At 48.2% G+C, this 21884-nt stretch overlaps 1 protein-coding gene across 2 annotated transcripts in view; it reads right to left on the minus strand.

The window, feature by feature from the left end:
* The window catches only part of UBAC1 (UBA domain containing 1), a 28785-nt gene extending 8891 nt beyond the window's left edge, over positions 1–19894 (minus strand). Inside the window, exons 1-9 of one of the 2 annotated variants that reach the window (XM_068155859.1) lie at positions 19494–19894; positions 11515–11635; positions 9169–9242; positions 7675–7782; positions 6563–6680; positions 5773–5881; positions 4136–4367; positions 2351–2437; positions 1351–1489 (exon numbers count right to left, since the gene is read on the minus strand). In XM_068155859.1, the coding sequence (XP_068011960.1) occupies positions 1351–1489; positions 2351–2437; positions 4136–4367; positions 5773–5881; positions 6563–6680; positions 7675–7782; positions 9169–9242; positions 11515–11635; positions 19494–19631 (1126 nt within the window). In that variant the 5' untranslated portion in view covers positions 19632–19894. The remainder of the gene's footprint in view (positions 1–1350; positions 1490–2350; positions 2438–4135; positions 4368–5772; positions 5882–6562; positions 6681–7674; positions 7783–9168; positions 9243–11514; positions 11636–19493) is intronic. The other variant, XM_068155860.1, reaches the window with a different exon arrangement.
* Positions 19895–21884: the final 1990 nt, after the last annotated feature.

Here is a 21884-nt window from a genome sequence, read left to right on the forward strand (position 1 = left end):
TTATAAGCCTTATGACAGACATTGAGCTGGGCTATTGGCCATTTGGAGCAATCATTAGAGAACAGGACAAAAAAAGCAGTTGCACACCTGACCTATGCAGAAGTCACTCAAATGTCAGTTGTAAGAGTCTGGCAGACTGGCACCAAGGTCAGGGCCTTAATTTTCCCCAGGCTGTTAGTGTACAAAGCTCCAAGCGGCATCAGTGGGAGCTGCAAGTCCCCAGCACCTCTGAAAGGCTCATCATGAATACCTTGCTCAAGGTCATGCAGCATGCCTACAGAAAAGCCCAGGGTAAAGAGCAGTTCTCACCTTTCACCACTTCATATTATTTTACACAGACTCAAAAGCTTAGAACCAGAGATTTATCAACATTCTTCAAGTATCCAATGAAATGCACACACTCACTATTAAAATCTGTGACATAAGCAAATTGCAGATGTATCATCAGGAATATATTGCCTGATGCTCCTCCAAGCTTTACAAGCACATATAACAGCATTTCATTTTCTATTTATACTCTGAGCTGCAGTGTGGAACCCTCCATGGAAATGAAGAGAGCATTTGTTCAGATGTCAAGAGTGGGAAGGTTCTGCTCCTGGAGGATTTAAAACCTTGCAAACTCTCCCAGTTGCTTTTAAAGCTGTGTTTCCAAAAGAGCTGCACATACATCCCTTAGCTAAAAGCACTGCCTCCAAGTTGGAGGCCAAAGACTGCAAATGCAGAACTCTGGATGCACTTCAGAGTTAATGCCATTCATTCTTCTGTGCTGTCCTCCACAGCATCAGAGAGAGCAATTAATTCATCAGAGATTTGTGTTTCACTGTCAGGGTCTGTGGGTACTTGCTGTGCTCACAAACTGTCCCACCAAGCTGACAGCCAAGCAAGGGGATGTGTTCTCACACACATTATCTCAGCTTTGATAGCTCAGACTTCTTGTTTGGTTACTCTTGAGACACACAGTAAGCTCTACAGCAGGAGACAGCCTTGTTTTTCCTGTGAAATAATCAGGGTTCTAGACAGACATTCCTGATTTTTCTCCTTGTAGCCAAAGGGAGCACACAAAAGGTCTCCTAAATCCACAACAGCATTGCAGCCAGCAGCTATTAAAGTTCTGAGTTCAGCAAGTGTAATCCAGTAGCCTGGGGAATTAGCATCGTTTCTGGGATGGCCCCAAGTTCTGGTCTGGGTTTAGCTGAGTTGCAGTATGAAGCAAACAATACAGCTGCTGAAAGGGAGAGAAAGGGTAGAGAGCTGCACCTATCCCACAAAGCAGGCTGCCATCACCCAGTCTCTACTTGCTGGCAACAACACAGGCAGTGTTTACATAGCAGGAACCCAAGCAGGACTTACCTAGTAGAGTTTTGGGGTTGGTTAACCCTAACTGTACCACTGGGTTTTCTAAGATGGCTTGGAAGAGAGGGCTATTGGTGTCAATGCCCTTATCTAAGTCCTCTGGAGAAGGCTTTCTGTCTCCCAGCAGCCATTCACACTGAAAGAGATCAGCAGGCACAAGAGATTTCATATTGGTTCCATTAGGATCAGTGTCTCCAAAGTTTTGACAAATATGGCACATTAAAAAACAGTTTCCTGTCACAGTGAAAGACCAAGCTCTCCATTCTTCACACTTGGCTGCTCTTCACTTCTGTGCTGCTCCCACACCACTTTTGTTTCCACAGGAACAGCAGCAGTGCCTGGGCATGGTAATAAAGTTACACCAGCTTTGGGTGCTTCAAAGCTCAGGGAAGATGGGTGTTACCCCATCTATGTCCTGCTTCAAAGCAACCTCATCAACATGCTCACCCTGAAATAACACCCAGCACTATATCCTCTTTAACAGCAGCCAGCACTGGATGCTTGAGAAAAGACTCCTCAGCTATCAGCTGTGCCAACAAATTTTCCTGAGCATATCCACCAGCCTCTGAAAACCTTCCTATTCTTTTAATGCCATGAGCTGTGGAATGCTTTGCTGCAGAATGGTCATTCACACTCTGCATGGCTTGAGTTTTTTGCTTCATCCTTTATTCCTGTGCTGTATCCAGTAATTATTTGGAACACATTTTCCTTTCTCATGATAGCACAATCTCTCTTGCAGACTCTGGAGAGGGAACTTCTCCAAAGGTGTTGAAGCAGATAAGCTTCAACCTCGGGCATGCCAAGTTACTCTACAAAGTCTTCACTCCTTGTACTCTGCTTGTGTATTGAATTTGAAAGAGGCACAGGACAGGTAGTGCTCATTTCACCTTCAGTAACAGCTGAGCTTCATGACAGACCAAAACATCCTCCCCTTCACCCATGAGAACTATCAGCTGAACAGATTGAGAGGACAGTAAGGAAGTGACATAGTACTCACGGCTGCATTTTGCTGGTTGTTGTTTACTCTGAGCGCATCTACCACTTCTTTCTCATCAAATCCCATCTCCATCAGGGCAATGACAGCCTAGATCAGATTGGCACAGCTTAATAAAGGTAATATTTAAAACAGAGATGAGAACAATCACATCCTTTCACCTTCTCTGGGGTAGAAGACCCCATTGTTTCCACCTGTAGATGCCTAAGTAATCTTATCTACCAAGTTTTCCACTACTCTGTATTAAGAGAGCCTTGTTTTAATGGAATAAGAGACCTTTAAGGGTAGTTCCTCTCCTCAGCACTGAAAGTAAGGCAAGGAGCAAGCACACCTGGGGTAGAAAGAATAGAATAAACCAGGTTGGAAGAGACCTTCGAGATCATCGAGTCCAACCTATCATCCAACACCACCTAATCAACTAAACCTTGCAACCAAGCACCCTGCCAAGTCTCCTCCTAAACACCTCCAACGATGGTGACTCCACCACCTCCCTGGGCAGCACATTCCAATGGGCAATCACTCTCTCTGTGTAGAATTTCTTCCTAACCTCCAGCCTAAACCTCCACTGGTGCAGCTTGAGACTGTGTCCTCTTGTTCTGGTGCTGGTTGCCTGGGAAAAGAGACAAACCCCCACCTGGCTACAACCTCCCTTCAGGGAGTTGTAGACAGCAATAAGGTCTCCCCTGAGCCTCCTCTTCTCCAGGCTAAGCAACCCCAGCTCCCTCAGCCTCTCCTCCCAGGGCTATGTTCCAAACCCCTCACCAACTTTGCTGCCCTTCTCTGGACACGTTCCAACAAGTCAACCTCCTTCCTAAACTGAGGGGCCCAGAATTGGACACAGTACTCAAGGTGTGGCCTAACCAGCGCAGTGTACAGGGGCAGAATGACCTCCCTGCTCCTGCTGGCCACACTGTTCCTGATACAGGCCAGGATAAAGCAGAAGAGCAGGACAGAAGCACCTGAATTTAGAGCTTCTCTTCAGGTCACAAAGCTTTTCTTCTCATCTCGCCGACGGCTCAAGCTTCACATGCACTTGTTCCATTCACTCAATTACCTTTCACTTCCCAGATTTATTATGTTGCTGGTGAGTGTGATGCATTTAGACAAGCGTGCCTAGATATTGTTTTGAGACTGTTTAATCACTTAGAAATTGTACCCAGGTCATCAAATACATTTGCAGCTTTTAACCCACGTCTCAAGAAACGGCTGCTGGTGAGAAAAGCTAAGTGCCAGGTTCTGAAGAGCACCTCCTGGTGACTCTGCAGAGTGTTAACAGCACTGAATTTCCCTTCAGCTAATGCTGCATTCTGAAGTTAAAACCTGCTAACCCTTGCATTTGCTGCAAGACAAAAATCTGCTGGTGCTGGTGATACTTTGCTTTGCCCTCTAAAAATTAAAACAATGCCCTTCTGTCCTTTTCTACAGCAAAAGGACCTGCTCCTCTTCTGCAGCCCTTCCTTCCTAGACAGCAGTGATGAAATGCAATGCCAGGAGTCTGGCAGCTCACTTCAGTCCCATCAGTGAATTCTCAGGTGCAGAAATAACAGTGTCAGTAGTTTAGATCCTGTGACCTGAGACAGCAATGCCTTCATTACCTAATATCCCTTTCAGCAGCCTGAATTTAAACAGCCCCTAAAGACTTCCACTAAAACACTGTTGAGCCAGCATAATATACACGTACCCAGGTGTCCCATTTAACTTATTAACTACAGAGCTATTTGGATTCCATGGTGCCCACACTGTTCCTTCCAACCCTAGCAGCTACCTAAGGAGATAAACACCACATACTCGTGGGTCTGGACGAAACTCTCTTTTCCTCCGGATCTTCTTGAATATTTCTGTCAGCTCATCCTTGGCCTCTTCCCCACCTGCCTCTGCACTAGGACCTGCAGTTGCTTCAGCAGAGGATGCACCAGCTTCATCTGTGGCTTCTGATGGAGTCTGACCTGGAAGTGGAGCATCCACTGTAGGGTCGTCGGCATGTTCTATCAACCACTCCATGGCTTGTGTCACCGACATACTGAAAAACAAATCAAAGCACAGGGATAAGCAGCACTGCAGATGAGCAGCAGCATCCCACATACATTTGCCTCCATTTATTCCCATGGTATACTAACTTCCAGATTCATTCATGTCTGGAAAGTCAAAAATCATAAAGTTTTGGAGCAAAACTCAGAGCACCTCAATTCTCTCTGCGTTCAGATGGATCTCTGCAGCCTGGAAGACAGAGGAATGAAGTCCAACTTGGACAGCTGCAACCCAGATTTGAAAAGGCTTTTCTGAGGGAGTCACCTTATTCTGCACATCATCTGCTGTGCTTCACAACAGTGACACCAGCTATTTGCAACTGTTGACAAAACTGCAAGCCAAGCATGTTCCAAATTTACATGGAACCACATCTCAGCTGCAAGCTGCTTTCTTGCTTCTTAGCGAGGTCTCTCTCAGACACCTGAGATCTGGAATGCCATTAATGACACAAGAAAGAGGGTGAAAAACATTGTATGTGCACAATCTGCCCTGAGCAAGAGCAGAATTGAACACAGGGAACTGTACTTGGACAGGTACCACTCTGCTCTTCCTCCACTCTGGCTTAAGAGGGAATCTGTTCTTTCAAAGGAGAGGTCAGCCCAAGGCAGCAGAACATCAGATTCGTAACACGGTCACTTGCTACACAGTTAAGTGCTCAAGGTAAGGGATCCTGAGCAGTGAAGGAAACAAACATAAGAGGGCAGCTGAACATGTAGGGATTCCCATATCTCACATGAAATTACATGTTCACAGAGAGGAAAGCCTTTGCCTATTTGGCTTTTGGGTTACAACACAGAAAATGAAGGACATAAGAGAAGTCTGAGTCTTTAGAGAGAGGTATTGGAAAAGAGGGACTGGAATGTGCTCTCCATCATTAGAGATATTTGAGAATGGTCTAACAAATCCCTCTCAGGAGTGAGGCTGCACAGCTGATTCTCCTTGGGGCATGAGAAACAGCACATTACCTCCCATCTCCCTACAGCTACTGTCTGGACTTCACAATACTCTTGGGATGTTTTCAAAAGATCAGCATGAGGTACTTTTTTGTAGCTGAAAGCCCACTGTGGATGGGCTTGGTTTGCTCTTTTCTTTGCAAAATCTGAACTCTAAAGTAGCAGACAATGTGAATTTCATAGCTGTGAACAGGGTCAACCTGGCAGCCTTGTGAACTGCAGACCAGCTCTTCTCTCCAGAGCACGTTGAGCACCACTTCCCCTTCCCTGTGCTATCCCCACCTGCGCATTGCCTGAGGCAGCACTGTTCTTCGAGTTACTGCTTTCTCCAGCCTAGATTTAGGTGACCCACATAAGGAGACTTTAGAGGGGGGGGGAAAAAAATGCAATTTTTCATTTTAACCATCTCAAGTACTTCACAGGCAGTGTGCTGAGTACACTTACTGATTTAATCGAAGGGCTTTGACAGCTCTGCTTTCTGGAAACCCCATTTCTGTAAGCTGTCGCAGAGCTATCTCATCCACTCTGTCTTCCTCATCCTCATCCAGCATGGCTACACATACACAAACAAAACAATGTTCAGATTGACTTCAAGCTAAAAATAAACCCCTCTCTCAATGGAATGGCATGTGTTAAGTTCAAACTCCATTCTTTTCTTCCATCCCTTCTTTTGTTTCTGCCCCAAATTTGCTATCTCGTCATTTAATTTGCTGCAGTCAGCTTGGTCTGGCTTAGATAGATTCTTCCAGGACAAAAGACTTTGGCCAGATGTGTTCAAGATCTCAAATAAAAGACAGCTAACTCTCACAGGACCATGATACTCCATGTAAATGTACAGGAGACTCACTGAAGATTTATCTGGCAGTAGCAGCCCTCAAGAGTGAGCATTTGCCACAAACTGAATCAGCAGCTTCATTTTCTCCTCATTTTGCTAACTCCTTGTGTATTTTAAACTATTCTTTACCATCCCTAAAGTGCAAGATGAAGTTTTCCAGCTTTTTTCCACTGCTATTTCCTTTTTAAATGGAACTTCTCATCCATCCCAAAGGTACCTCAGAAATTCACCACTTGCACACAATCCATTTCCACAAGGTGAAATCTTTGGCACAAAGCTGGCGGTAGCTTTGCTATTACACCAAGGCCTGGACTCCACTCTTGTCAGCCAATTCTTCTGCTATGGAAGCAAAAATAGTTCCCAGGACTGAACTAGTAACTATTAAAGGTAAGTTCATACCATTTGCCTTCTTAAATAGTTCAACTGCATCTGGGTTCAGCGCTAGCAATTTCTGTGCAACTTCTATGAGAGACACTAAGATCTTCCGGAGCTCTGTCTGGAACTGCAAGAAAGGAAACTGTCAAAACATTTAGACAGGAAGTTACCAGACATCATTGAAGTTTAATTTATCTACTGTTAGGATCTGGACAGAATGTGGCTTTATCAGGGCTCTATTTTCATTGCTTAGCCTCTCAGGAAGCACTGGGCCTTTCCTGGGAAGTGCTACGTGGAAGTAAAAGCTACCGGGCAGAAAAGTCTTTATTTCTCCCACAGCCTGCTGCCCAGTTGCACCACCACACCTGCAGTGCTCAGGACCACAGAAACAGGCCCACCATCTTGGCCAGGTGTTGCAAAAACACAGTTACAGTAGGTTCACACTGGTGCTCCTTGCTTCTGTGAATCAAGTCTTCCTAGCCTGCTCCCTAGTCATCTAAACTTGAACACCACAGATCAAAGACGTCTTCTGAACTGAAGCATCACAAACTCCTTTCAGCTGGACATTTGGGTTTAAGTGTGTTGTGCTCAGTAGGTCATGGTGGCCAGTAAACAGCTTAAATGCCAACTGTCCCCTTTAAGTTACTAGGGCACACTGACAGCACGTGATATGTTGGCAGATTGGTTGCTTCATACCCCTTGTAGCACTAAGGGTAGAACAGTCCCCATGCTGCTGCTGATAAAGCAGCATGAGAGACTCTATCAACATTCAATAACTGAAGTCAAAATTTATACTTAGCTTCTCTTTTCAAAGCCATGGAAGAGAAACCCCCTCCCACCACTGCAAACACCTGAACCATTTCAGATTGAGGAAATAAACTTCCCTAACTTCACATCTGCCATACCTGGAGCATGTTTACTGAGGCTCTCCCAAGGACAATGGAACATTTAGAAATGACAACTTCCATTTCATTATCACTAAATAGCATGACCAGAGTCTAACTCTTTAGCTATCTACTGTAGCATACATCTGAATTTCTCTTCTAAAGGAAAGAGAAACACATTTGTCTGCAAGAGAAATGGTCACACAAAAGGTACTTGGATGTTAAGGTGTCTAAGTCAAGTGCAATACTTACATCCCTCATGCTGTGATGGGCCACGGTGCGATCCACGCTGCGAGAGGGCAGGTTTGCAGTTGCTTTGAGAATGGCATCCTTATCAGGAGCTTTCTGCTCTTGTTTCCTCTGAAGGACAGGAAATATGATCAGGTTTCATAACTCATTATCCCCAGAACAGAGAACACAGCATAACTGAGAGCAGTTTCTTATCCTTCACCAAGGCATCAAGCAGTGCTCTGTAACTCGCAGCTAAGAGAAAGAGCAGTCCAGCAGTACAGGGGGTTAACAGCACCAGAATCATTCTGCACTTAGAGAGCAAAACTGGACCTGTTGGTTTGCCTCACTTTCAACCCTTATTTCCTATTTCTCTTACCTAAACATACAGGGAAATTCCAGCATAAAGAGGGGAAGTGATGAATCAAACATGGGAGTGAACAGAGGTCTCAGTTCCCAGGACCATGCTCTGCTCATAGCTTGCTCTCTTCCAACCCACAGATTGTTGAGATGTGCCAACACTCTGCTCAGACCAGCACTCAACTACTCAGCACTAGGAGTGCTTCATCACTTGCAGGTATCATGCAGAAGTAGATGGTGCCTTGGATTTTTGGTACATGCTCATAGTCCAGGAGAAAACATAACAAGGGACAGCTGGAAACATTTCCCAGTCTTGTAAGTTATGCTTTACAGTGACATTCTGCAAGGCAAGACCATACTGAAGGGAGAGACATACACCAATACCTACAGGAAGGGACACAGAGACATACACCAATACCTACAGGAAGGGACACAGAGACATACACCAATACCTACAGGAAGGGACACAGAGACATACACCAATACCTACAGGAAGGGACACAGAGACATACACCAATACCTACAGGAAGGGACACAGAGACATACACCAATACCTACAGGAAGCAAGAAGAAACAAAGCTGTGCAAGGATGAAGTAGTGACATCTAGAAATTCACAATGTCAGGCACAAGCATTGCTCAAAGTGTTGATGTGATAACATCAGCTGCAGTCTCACTCATGCATAAGCATCATCCTGAGAGCATGACTGACCCTCAGTAACAATTGCATTCCACTAACATAAAATATAGAACAGTCAAGGGCTAACACTTCAGCTCTAGACACCTGGTTAGAGGGTAACAAGCCACAGACAAAGTCAGCCTGACAACAAATCAACACACTCCTGTTGGGTTTTCAGACTGAGATAAAGCAAGGCACCTGTTGAACTATGCTTATACAGCTGTTATTTTGTTCAAAGATCAAATCCATAACCACTTCCAGAGGGTAAGCCTGCATGTCTCAGTCTGAGGCACATCTTAAGTTAAAAAAAGGGCGGGGGGGAAATCAATCCGTTCCCTCAAAGTTTGGAAGAAGGAGAAAATAACTTCCCTAGAATTTAACAGGCAGCATTTGCCTCTACAGACAAGAGTGCACCACAGCAATCCTCCTGCAGCTCATTAGTAAAGCAGCTAATGAAGGGCAGAAGTCTTTCCAAACTCACTTTCTCCTCTGCTGACACGTCTGCCATTTTGGGGAGCGGAGGTGGCGCACGCTTCTTGATCAGCAGCAAGACATCTGCAAAGAGAGTGACACTGAAATGCAGCAGAAAGCAGTGTGAGGAGAGCTCTCCTAAGACAGTTCAGAAATCCACCTTTTCCTAGAGATGAAGTTTGTGTTAATTCCACTGTAGCACCAGACCTTTTCCACACTTCAAAGCCTGTATGGCTTTATACACTCCCCTTAGGTGTCTGCTGCTTCTTAGTGCAGAGTGAATTCCAAACGTGGTCCATTATTAGTTGGACCTAAGGAAGAATCATCTTCACTTTGGGGGTGCTGCATTTGCTCAGAGAGGTTGTGGAGTCTCCTCTGGAGACTTTCTACACCTGCCTAGACACTGCAATCCTGAGCAACCTGCTTTGGGTGCCCCTGAATTCGCAAGGGGGTTGGACTGGGTGATCTCCAGAGGAGCAAAGCAAGCACCAAGCTTTCAGCATCACGCTAAAGCTCACCTTTGTGTGTGAATGGCAGCAGAGTGACTCAGTCTAGAGCAAGGCTGCATCACTGGTAGCCCAGCAGGGCAAGTATCAAGGGCAAACAAGTCACCAGTCTCAGATATCCCACAACACCTGGCACAAGCTTCACTTGAGCTTGTCAGACTTCCACTGCCAAGGCACCCTTTTTCTGGAGATGAAGTGATGCTTTACAAGTTTCTAGTACCTCAGTTACTCCCACCTACATTCTGAGGGTGGAGAGATGCAGATGAACAGCTTGGAGCCCTACAGGGGTCTGTGCAGCATCTGCAGCCCTTCAGCCAGATCCAGCCTGACACAGGGTTTTCAGTCCGTTGCATTAAGCAGCTAAAAAGCAAATGAAGCATGCTCTGCACAACAAGTTTCCTTGGCTTGGCTCAGCACATCACAGCCAAGAGCAACAGCTGGTGCAGGCTGTTAACCCTCATTTGTCCAGCTGATCACAGGGCCAGAGGATCCATGTGCTGACTCTTGGCTGCCCTGCGCAGTCAGCCGGTGGCCATCAGCTGCTGGCTGTGATCTCGTTCCCCTGACAGACAAGGCACAGGAGAGGCAGAGCACGTTGCAGGGGGAAAGGGAGTGAAGAGGCTTTCCCCTGGCAGCTTGTGAGGAGCACACAGTTAATACTGCTGAGCTGCTGCAAGCTGCAATTCAAACCTCGGCAGGAGCCGGCGCCTCGCCTAGAAATAACACAGCACCCTCAGCCTGGGCGCCTCTCAGCTCCCCTTCTGCTCTGAAGGTGAGAGGTTACACTGCCTTGGAACAGACACCAAGCCCTCCTGGTCATGGCATCTGCTCTCCAGCCTGCAGGAACTCAGGCAAAAACCCAGGAACTCTGCTGCTGCCAAGTCTCTGGTTCAGGCAATACCTCAGCCTACAGCAGCCCTGCTTCCCTCCCTTCCTGCACCACTGCCCTTTAGAGAACTACCCAATTAACCAGGTTGGGAAAGACCTTCGAGATCACCAAGTCCAACCTAGCACCCAACACCACCTCATCAACTCAACCATGGCACCAAGGGCCTCATCCAGGCTCTTTTTAAACACCTCCAGTGATGGTGACTCCACCACCTCCCTGGGCAGCACATTCCCATGGCCAATCTCTCTTTCTGTGACCAATTTCTTCCTAACATCCAGCCTAGGAAGGGACCACTACCTTCAGCTGTCTGGTGAAAGCTGACTCCAGCTCCCATCTTTAAATCTTCTTTTGTTTCACACGATCCTTTACACCTTTAAGCTCAGGAGCAAAGACACCTCACACACTCTGCTGCAGTCAATGACACTACAGCACCATGGGTTCTGACCTACACTTGCAGAGGACAGAATGAGATCTAAACTGCAGACACTCAGGTACACCTCAGCAACCACCCTTCTGCTTGACCTACAGACCTCAAGAAACCCTCCAAAAGCATTGGTTTGTCTGCCTGGGAATACTCAGCTGCCTGGTTAATTCTATTCCATTCTATTCTATTCTACTTCTGAATTGTTTAGAAGGATAAATGCTGCCCTGGAGTTAAAACAAAAAAACCTTTAAAAGACATAAAAATAGTACCTTAAAAACTTACTGATTTCATGAACACTCCTAATTCCTTTTCAACCCTTAAAGGCAAGAGTAAAGAAAAGCAAACTGCTCAAGGTGCTCTCTCTGAGGAAGAAAAAGTCTTTTATTCCCCTCTTTTTTTTTTGGCCAACTTATTAGCTTCCTATATCCAAGCAGAAAGCAGACATTGAAAAGGTTACTGTTTGGAACTTGCTAACTAGTCCAACACAACCTCATGTTTCCAAGCTGATAGGGTATAATCCCACCCAGGCAGTCTTACCTCTATCTTGAATGTTTTCCTCCAACACTGTTTTTGTGTCTGTCAGCACCTTCTCAGAAGTAGCATGGATCAACTTATGATGTGTCACAGTTTTTGGATCCTCCAGGCTCCCAGGTACACACTGCAGAAGAAGATAAACACTGGAAGATCAGAGGAGAGAAGCAAGCTCACTGCATGAATCACTGTGCTCTGCACTGAAGATTCTCCACACACAAACTGTGCCATCATTTACAGGCTTCTTAATAAAGTAACCACACAACATGCCAGAGGCCAGAGCACAGAGGGTGTTTTATGAAAGACACTGCAGCTTGATTTATGCTGCAACACCACTGACTGTGGTAGGTTTCCACCTGCACATCCAAGCTCCTAGATGGGAAGACTAACCACCAAGAGGAAGGATTTTACCCTTCTTTCCTCATAGAATGCTAGAGGTTGGGAGGGACCTCCAACCCCCCTGCAAAGCAGGGCCACTTAGGACAGGTCACACAGGAACCAGGTGGGTTTTGAAGATCTCCAGAGGAGACACCACAACCTCTCTGGGCAACCTGCTCCAGTACTCTGTCACCCTCATAGTGGAAAATGTTTTTCTGATGTTGAGATGGAATTTCCTGTGGTTGAGTTTACACCCACTGCCCCTTGTCTGTCCCATCATTGGGTATTGCTCGGAAGAGACTAGCTCCACCCTGCTGACAGCCACCCTTCAGGTATTTGTAGATATTGATAAAGTCCCCCTCAGCCTTCTCCTTTCCAGGCTACATGGCCTCAGGTGTCTCAGTCTTTCCTCCTAAGTGAGATCCTCCAGTCCCTTTATCATCCTCAATGCTGTTAAATGGATTGCTACATTTAAGTTACAGAATCAACCAGGTTGGAAGAGACCTCCAAGACCATCAAGTCCAACCAATCACCTAAACAATCAACCAGACCATGGCACTGAGTGCCTCATCCAGACTTTTCTTAAACACCCCCCAGGGACATCGACCCCACCACCTCCCTGAGCAGCCCATAAGTTCCAACTAATTATGGTCTACAAAGACCTTTAAACAGCCAGTTTCAAAGACCTAACATTACAGCACAATCACCCCAAGGGGGGATTTGCACTCTCTCACTACAGGACATCTCTGTCACTCTTCACACTGAGTGCTGCTCCTGTATTCAGGCCCAGAGATTTGAAGCCAAAGCAAGGATGCCCTAGGAGCCACAGCTACGTGAACCCTGCCACAGATCTCCTGAGAAGTCTGAGGGTAGCAATTAATATAGTTAGAATGCAAATCTACAAAAAGCAGCCAGTGTTTTTACAGGTTGTAACAATGCAGTGTGTTTCTTACTTGTAACTGGTGGCAAAATAGAGGAGAGGCTCTGCTTCACCTCCTAATTGTTATTTACACACACTGGCAGACTAAACAAGCAACAGCCAGCAGTGATTTTGGTTTATGTGACCTTAAACTGAGAAGCAAACTACAGTTTCTGCACCTTGTTTCAGGCTGAAATCAGATTCAGCATCTGAAGGGGAGAAGAGAGCTTCAGTCTCTGAAGGGGACCTGCAAGAAGGCTGGGGAGGGACTGTTTAGAAGGTGTGGTGATAGGATGAGGGGCAATGGCTTGAAACTAGAGCATGGTAGATTTAGGCTGGATGTTAGGAGGGAGTTCTGCCAGCATTTCACTACCCTCATTGTGAACAGGTTGCCTAGGGAGGTGGTGGAGGTGCCATGGTCTAGTCATGGGGTCTGTGTTGATAGGTTGGACTCGATAATCCTCGAGGTCCTTTCCAACCTAAGTTACACTGTGATACTGTGGAGGTCCCATCAAAGCTGACAGGGCCCTGAGCAACCTGATCTAGCTGGAGGTGTCCCTGCTCACTGCAGGTGCATTGGACAAGACAGCATCTGAGAGTCCCTTCCAACCTGATGCATTCTGTGATTTGGCTGCTGGAGTCCTAACCTGGGTCCCTGCTAAAAAGCACTGAACAAAAAGCTCTGTGCACAGTGTTTCTTCCTCAGCCACAAGTAATCAGCACACAGCAGATGCTTTTTTTCCATGTATGAGTGCTGTGCTCAATTCCTCATTACCATTCTGAACTGTGTGTCAATTAACTGAGTAGGAAATCCAGTTCAAATCCTGAAAAAGAATGTGCACACACAAGCCTTGAACTGACTCATCTTCACACCAGAGTGGCTCCCAGATCCACAGGGACAGATTTCAAGAGCATTACATCAGTGCATCTCGAGGCTTTTAACTCGCCTGAGTGGCAAAAGCAAGCAGAGAGGCTGCAGTTCCAGAAAGGCAAAATTAAAAATAACACCCAGCCCACCCCACAAAATTGCTGCTGCTGCTCTCACCACTTAATGCTGACCTCACCTGCTCTGCTCACAACCCCCCCAGCTTTTAATGACACCTCTTTCAGCACATGTTCCTTCCAGCATGTCTGCAGAACACTGTGTTCGCCTTTCCCGTAGCAGAGCCATTTCCAGAAGCCTCCCTGACATCACTGCTTCAATTGATGGAGCATTTAGTCTTGTTCCTCATAACATCTGTCACCAGCCTCCTCCAAAGGAAACCTTTCAGTCCATCATCACCTTTTCTGTTGTGATTCAACTGATGGGAAATTCAGCTGCCTGCTCTTCATCCAAACACAGCAGGCTCGTTTTCATCACTGATCTTCGGCTCCTTATCTGACCTTCTGTACAGCTCTGATGCCCCAGTGATCACAGAATGGTTTGGGATGGAAAGGACCTTAAAGATCATCTAGTTCCAACCTTCCATTAGACCAGGTTGCTCAAAGCTCCATCCAACCTAGCCTTGAACACCTTCAGAAAGGGCCATCCACAACCTGCCTGGGCAACCTGTTCCACTGCCTCACCATCCTTATGTCTTATGTCTTCCTAATGTCTTATGTCTTCTTAATGTCCAGTTTAAATCTCTCCTCTTCCAGCTCAAATCCATTTCCTCTCATCCTACCACAATAAGCCCTTGCAAAAAAAAAAGTCCCTTCCCAGCTCAATAAGATTGAGGGGAGAATGCCAGAGTCCTGCTTCATCTAACAGTAGCTTCTTTACCAATCCTTCATCATATTAACTGCTGAACACAAGCCAAAGAACACATTAAAGCCTTGAAGCAGCTGGGAGTACCTCCTGAAATTGATCTGATGAGTTACCCAAAATGTGTGAGAGTACATCAGTGGAACAGCTTCCCTCTAGAGGAACAAGCTCAAAATGTTCCTGTTGCAGATCTTGGGAGTCAGAGCCCAAGAGGAAGAACTCAGAAATGGGAGCTGGGAGGTGAATGTTTGGGATGGGACAGGACACAGACCTATTAGCCACTTTTCCCTTAGCACATATTAATGGGGGGTGGGAGAGGTGTGTGCAATCATAATACTAATGGGTAAAAGAGTGGGAAAAATAGAAGTTGCTGGTTTAAAAAGCTCTGTGGACACCTCAACTTACATCCTGCTCCTCTAACCACTTCAGCAGCAGCTCCCTAGAACAATAATGCATATATGGACAGCAGCTATAGCAAAGAGGCTGCTTAGTGAAATGATGAGTTTATCACAACATGCCCTGCACACAGAAAGGCCACCTCAACAGTCCATGACTCTGCTAGCTCTCCACAGCCCACCAGGAACCACCACCACTAACCATCCAGATCTCACTGTGGAGTCTTTGCTTCATGAGCACCATACCTGCCAAAATACAGTGTTCTTTTATATTGAACACAAGGCTTTAAACTGAAACCATCTTCCTGCTCAGAGAGGGCACAGCACTGGTAACCCCCAGGAAGAGCAGTGAAGGGAGGAGGACTCCCTGCACGGTGCAGAGGAAGTGTGGGTCACACAAGTGAAAGAAAGCAGAGAAATGAGGGTGCACCTCAAAGCTGAGAACTCAGGCTGCACCTCAAAGGCCCAGGGCATGACTGGGCTTACCAAGCACTGCTCCCCAGCAATCAGAGGCACAGCATGCTGGGAAGAGAAGCTCTCTCTCTCTCTCTCTCTCTCATCTTTTTGTACAAAGGCACTGTGAGGAGAGGATCTGCTCTTTCATCCTTTTGCTTCCAGCATAAATATTTGCATTTCTTTACAACACTGGAGCTCAGGCAGGCTGCTTTGCCAGGCAGGTGAGAAACCTTTGTTCACAGGTGCCTGAGCAACTGCTTCAATTGTAAGCCCTGGTGATGCCAAATGCTGTTTGCAAAGCCTGGAAACCACAAAGCTTTCTGTTTGGGCTTTTTTCTTTAATAAGAAAAAGCATTTTCTGTTTGCTTTTATTAACACAAACATTTGAAAACAGCACTGGCACTCCCTACTACTAAGCTTGGGTGGTTTAAACCATCTGTATCCCTCACAAAGTATCCAAAACATGCCCAGGGGCATGAACCTACCTTATCTCTGTTCTAGAGCTAGCATCTTGCATTTCAGTTCCACAGATACTCCTTATCATGCCTTAAACCCCAGGTGAGTATCACTGAGGCAGTAAGAAAAAGGGGAACAGCAGCACAGAAGCTATAAAACCTTGTCTCACACTGCCAGGAAAATCACAGGCAGAGCTTACAGACACACACAGCCCATGTGTGCACTTGCAGCCCACAAAGCCAATCAGATCCTGGGCTGCATCAGGAGAAGTGTGGCTAGCCGGTCGAGGGAGGTGATCCTCCCCCTCTACTCAGCCCTGGTGAGACCCCACCTGGAGTACTGTGTCCAGTTCTGGAGCCCCTATTACAAGAGGGATGTGGAGGTGCTGGAAGGTGTCCAGAGAAGGGCCACAAGGATGATCAGAGGGCTGGAGCACCTCTCCTGTGAGGACAGACTGAAGGAGTTGGGGCTGTTCAGTCTGCAGAAGAGAAGGCTCCCAGGTGACCTCATTGTGGCCTTCCAGTATCTGAAGGGGGCCTGCAGGAAGGCTGGGGAAGGACTTCTCAGGATCTCAGGTAGTGATAGGACTAGGGGGAATGGAATGAAGCTGGAGGTGGGGAGATTCAGGCTGGAGGTGAGGAGGAAGTTCTTCCCCATGAGAGTGGTGAAAGCCTGGAATGGGTTGTCCAGGGAGGTGGTCGAGGCCCTGTCCCTGGGGGTGTTTAAGAGCAGGCTGGATGAGGCTCTGGCCAGGCTGATCTAGTGTGGGGTGTCCCTGCCCATGGCAGGGGGGTTGGAACTAGATGATCCTTGTGGTCCCTTCCAACCCTGAATGAAACTATGAAACTATGTTTGTGCACCCCCAGTGCATGACCACAATCTCCATCAGTATTGCAGACCTAAGGTCCAGCCTCAGCAAGGAGCAATTAGAGCATCAGAACCGGGCCTGCCCGCAGCACTACTGTGCCTGGCTGCCAGCACTGCTGTACCTGGGCTGCCAATGCTGGGCACAAGGATTATGGATCATACAAATATTTAAGTTAAGCTTGAGTTTCAGTGGTTGAGCCAAGCCTTCTCAAATCTGGCCCTGAAAGAAGAGTTGCTTTTTAAGGAAACCACAGGAGAGCTCAGGGCCTGCTCCTGCTGAGGCCCTGGGGCCTTGCCCAGGGAGAAGAGACTGTTCCAAGAGCACACTGGAGGGTGAAACTTGAGATAAAAAATGACTAGCAAGAGAAACAACTTATCATCAAGTATTTGTTCACAGGGTACACAGAGGGCATTACTGAAGGCAACAGCTCAACAACATATAATCACTACTAAATTGTTAGAAGTCAAGAAACAAAACTACTGGAAGGGTTTGGGGGGTTTTTGCTTTGTCTGTAACCAAAAAAACCAACCCAAAAAAATCAGACATGACATTCAGAGTGACACCTCAGAGGTCAGCATGCATTTGAATGTGACAGAGGGAAAAGTGGCCCCTTCCTCCTTCCAAATACTATCTTCCCCTGCTTCCTGAAAGAATGATTTCAGAGGCTTTAGGGAACATAATAATCAGTGTCTTACAAGAGATGGCTGCATAAATTATCTCAAGGTGCTACCAAGATTCATTGCAACACACTCATGATCAGGAGTCATGATTCTTCCACTTCTATTTTTCCCCTCCATAAAACTATACATTACCCATAATGGTTATGCAAATCCACACCATTAGCACCAAGCAGCAGAGAGAATGAAATCAAACATCAAGCCAAGTTATCAATTGTCTGCTGCCCCGACTCGCACTGCAATGCAACCCTCTATTCAATTAAGCTTCCTGATAATTAAAGGCCTCTCAGCTCTGCACACATCCATGTAATCAGTAGCTCACCCTGCTTTGGGAGTCTTTGCACCACTCTGCTGCTTAACCATCCAGCTGCACTGGAGAGGGACAAGAGTGGAGCACTCAACTTCTTCCATGAATTAAACAGTTGGAGAGACCTTGCACCTCACAGGTTTCAGCAAGGCACCTCCGTTTTCCCTCAAGAAGGCTCACACCTGCCACAGACAAAGCAACCCCAAGTGTAGCCCTTCTCATCCCTAAATCAAAAGGCACTTACAAAGACCATGGGACAAGAATAAAGAGCATCTGCTATGACCTGTAGTTTCCAGAGGTTCCATTTGAAAGCAAAGAACCAGGAGGAGGCTCTGGCCAGGCTGATCTAGTGTGGGGTGTCCCTGCCCATGGCAGGGGGGTTGGAACTAGATGATCCTTGTGGTCCCTTCCAACCCTGACTGATACTATGATAAGTTGAGAGCACATGGGCTGCTGACCACCCTTCACAAAGTGCTCATTGAGAAAATAAAACCTTTTGCCCTTCAAATGGGGGCTAAGTAATTACATATTACAGATGTGTTCTCCTACTGTAGCTCTATTCTATGAAACAAACAAACACAGACACAAAAACCCCAAAGCAAATCAAAACCAACCCCAACCCTTTGCAAGACTTTGAAGACACAAGGGGGGAAAAAAGCCCTTATGAAATCTGATTGAGTAAATTGAGATGGGGATAGAAACCTTTGCTTTTGCCACTAAGAAGTTACACCCCTGAGTAAATCTGTCAGCAAGAAATTCAGCAGGTTCTGACTCAAGCTGCCAGAGCTGTGTTGGGTACAAAATGACACTTTGGGACGGTTCTGGCCATGGGGCACCACCTCACATGCTGTCGTTGTCAATCATGGTTTTGCTTTAAAGCAAACCAATGTCATGGCAGATCTTCAACATTCATTCCAACAGCTTTGAATCCACTGGTTCTAACATTTAACACCCATGAACACACCAGTGGTAACTGAGCAGGGGAGTGCAGAGCTTGTGTTTCCCAGCTGGACTCCTACAGGCTGTGCCTAGGCATTTTTAGGTGCTTTCTCTTCCAGACAGCGATTAGCAATTTACTCTTTGGACATGTCCACTAAGACCTTACAGCTCAGGACACAAGGAGAGCGTTAGACCAGCCTTTTACCTCCCCACACCAGCTACTGTGCCAACACAGGGTAAGGCTGTACTAAGTCTTTCAAAAAGGGAAGTTCTCCTCCACAGCTGCAACTTTCTTTGTTCTTAAACAGAAACAAGACACACACCCAGGCTACTCTTTTTGAGAGGAAGCCTGTTCACCAGTACCTTGCAACCCACATTCACCAGTTCACAAAGTGCATGCAGGAGCTGCTGATCTCTAACGATGCCACGAAACACACACCGAAACTCTGTAACTAAAGGCTACAAAGTAATTCGCCCCACAGCTCGTTTTTCAACACACACACAATCTCGAAACTGGCATTTTCTTCCGACAGGGAACAGCTTTAAGTCAACCAGAGGGCTGGCAGACAAGGCAAGCCAGGAAAACAGAACACAACCTCACTTGTTTACTTAGGTTTATAGGGCGTTGGGGGAAAAAAATCTGTTTTCTTCCAACGGAGACTCGCCTGCCCTTCCCTCCGACCAGGATTTTCAGCCCCAGCCCAGAACACGCCGCAAATCACAGACAGAGCAGAGATTTCGGCGCTATCTGCGCCTCACACCCGCTCCCTCCCAGCAAGACTCGACACTCCCGAGGGTTTGCTGGGGACACGGAGCAGCCCCGGGGAACGGAACACTTCTCCTTACGTGCTTCAGGCATCGCTCCTTCAGCTTCTCCACCGTAGTGTCCTCGGGGACCTCCTCCAGCCACTCCGCACCCTCCATGGTGCACACATGGAGCCTCAGCACCTTCCCCGCGAAGATCTTCTCCTCCTGCACGAACATCGCCCCGGGCCCCGCCGCCTCCGGTCCTCGCTCTGCCCAGGCGACGCCTCACCAGGCCCCGGGCACCCCGCGCTACCGCCCGCCCATGAAGGTGACCCTGCCAGGCCCGAGGGGCGCGGCGAACCCGGCCGGGCCGCGCTGGGAGACGAGGAGTTCGGTGGGCCCCGGCTGCGCGGCCCCGCCCTGGCCACCCTGCCCCGGCCCCACCGCCGCTGCCGCTGCTGTCACCGCCTCGGCCCGGCGGTCCCTCCGAGGGGACGGGGGCGCTCCCGCCGCGGCAGGAAGCGGAAAGGTGCGGTGGCGCGGTGCATGCCGGGAGGTGTAGTTCCTCTGCGGCTTCTCCGGAAGTGAAGGCCGCAGTGGCCCTGGTCAGGGAGAGGACCCACAGCCCGTGGGTCTGCAAGGAGGTTCACTCACGGTCATTACCGTCTATTAACGGTTCCGCGGCGGGCGGTTCCGTGCTATCTAAAAACAGGTCTAATAATGATTAAATTGCGTTTTCCTGGTGCATTGTGGGATCGCGGGCTCCCTCCGCCGCGGAGCACGGTGGGAAGTGCAGTCCTGTCCCCCGCCCCCCGCCCCCCGTTGTGTTGGAAGCTGTAGTCTAGAGCCATGAAGGCGTCTCCCGCTGCCGGCCCTCGCAGCCCTGGGGCAGCGGCTACCCCACGGGCATCCACCCGCGGGGCGCTGGGGAGGCCCGGTCGGAGCCAGTCCTCCGCGCCCGGGACGGCCTGGACGGTTGGGTGGACATGGCGTTCCCCCTGCCGCCGTTAGAGGGGGACCGCGAGCTGTCTGCGAAGCGCCGAGCCGCGTCGTGGCTGCCGGGTTGGTGACAGTGGCCCCGGGCGCGGCGCGGGGACAGTTCTGGGACAGAAAGAGGCTAAAGCCGCCCTCGGGGAAGTACCGAGCGGGGCAGCCTCGGAAGACCGGCGAAGCAGACGAGGAGTGCTGCACCAGGGCCTGGCCTGTGCCGGGGGCCTGCCAGTGCGTCCAGAGCTGCCTGTGTGGGCACCCGGACCAGCCTGAGTGCTAAGCGAGCTGCCCCTCTTCCATCCTGTTCAGGTGCCCGTGGCTGCTGCAGGCTGCGGCAATTTGTTTCCTAGGGCGTGTGTGATAGTTCAGTCTAATCCACAGTAAAACAACGAGGGCGGCGAGACGCTGGCTCAGGCTGCCTAGAGAGGCGGTAGCTGCCCCATCCCTGGACCCATTGCAGGTCAGGAAGGTTGGGGCTCTGAGCAGCCTGCTCCAGCTGCAGATGTCCCAGCTGGCTGCAGTGGGGTTGGGCTAGGTGAGCTTCAAAGCTTCCAACCCAAACCATTTGGTGATTCTATGAATCTGTGATTATAACCCTGGCCACACACTTTCTAGACACTCAACATGCTTTGGTTTGTTTTCCCTTCCCAGGCTCTTGCCTGCAGCCTGGCAGGCTGTAGTGGTTTTTTGGGTTAAATACACTGCTGAGCTTGAGATGAAAGAAAAAAATAAAGGCACTGCAGCTATAGCTGCTGGATTTTTTTATGTTTATATTAAATGGAGCTGTACTTGTCTAGAAAATATGAGGAATATGTCAGCGTTTCATCTCTGAGAGTGAGCACTGTAATATTCATGCTACACAGTCTGGAGCTGGTTGAACGGCAGCTAAGGCTCTCTGGAATAAATAAATCCAGGCAGAATTAGCAGACCCAGAGACAATAAAGGCAATAAAGTGTTACATGAGAAGGAGCTGAGAGCTCTGAAGAGCTAACATTTGATCCCATCAAAGAGCAGATTTGGTTTTGGATTGGCCCAAGCATTAGGTAGTGCAGGAGCCCAAACCCACGATTGTATCTCTGGGGGTCTTTACACTTAGGCTGTGCTGGGCCAGCAACTCCCAGGGGTCAAAAGGGAGATTTTCTCTCCGATTTTCCAAGATGTGGAGGAATCCCTTCCATTTCTGTAGCCATTACTGTCGTGCTGGGCTCAGACACCAGCTCCCGGAGCCCATGAGAGGGAGCAAATCACACAGCCCCAGCAGCAAATTCCCAGCTGCAGCTCCCTTTGGGGACAGCCTGGATGAGTTTCCCCTTTCCCAAAGCATGACTCTGATACCGTGGGGTGCCTGCTGGGACTGACATGAGGGGAGGGTATGGGAGCTGAGGACAGCAATGGTGTGACCAGCTGCCTGCCACATCCTAGCCACCAATGTGACCCTGCTGGCATGGTGCTGGCTGCCCTGCCCAGGGAGAGGAGAGGGAGAGGGAGAGGGAGAGGGAG

The sequence above is a fragment of the Melanerpes formicivorus genome, unplaced genomic scaffold (assembly GCF_026170545.1).
Source record: "Melanerpes formicivorus ecotype bairdi unplaced genomic scaffold, bMelFor1.0.p_v2 SCAF_33, whole genome shotgun sequence".
Taxonomy (NCBI): Eukaryota; Metazoa; Chordata; class Aves; order Piciformes; family Picidae; genus Melanerpes; species Melanerpes formicivorus.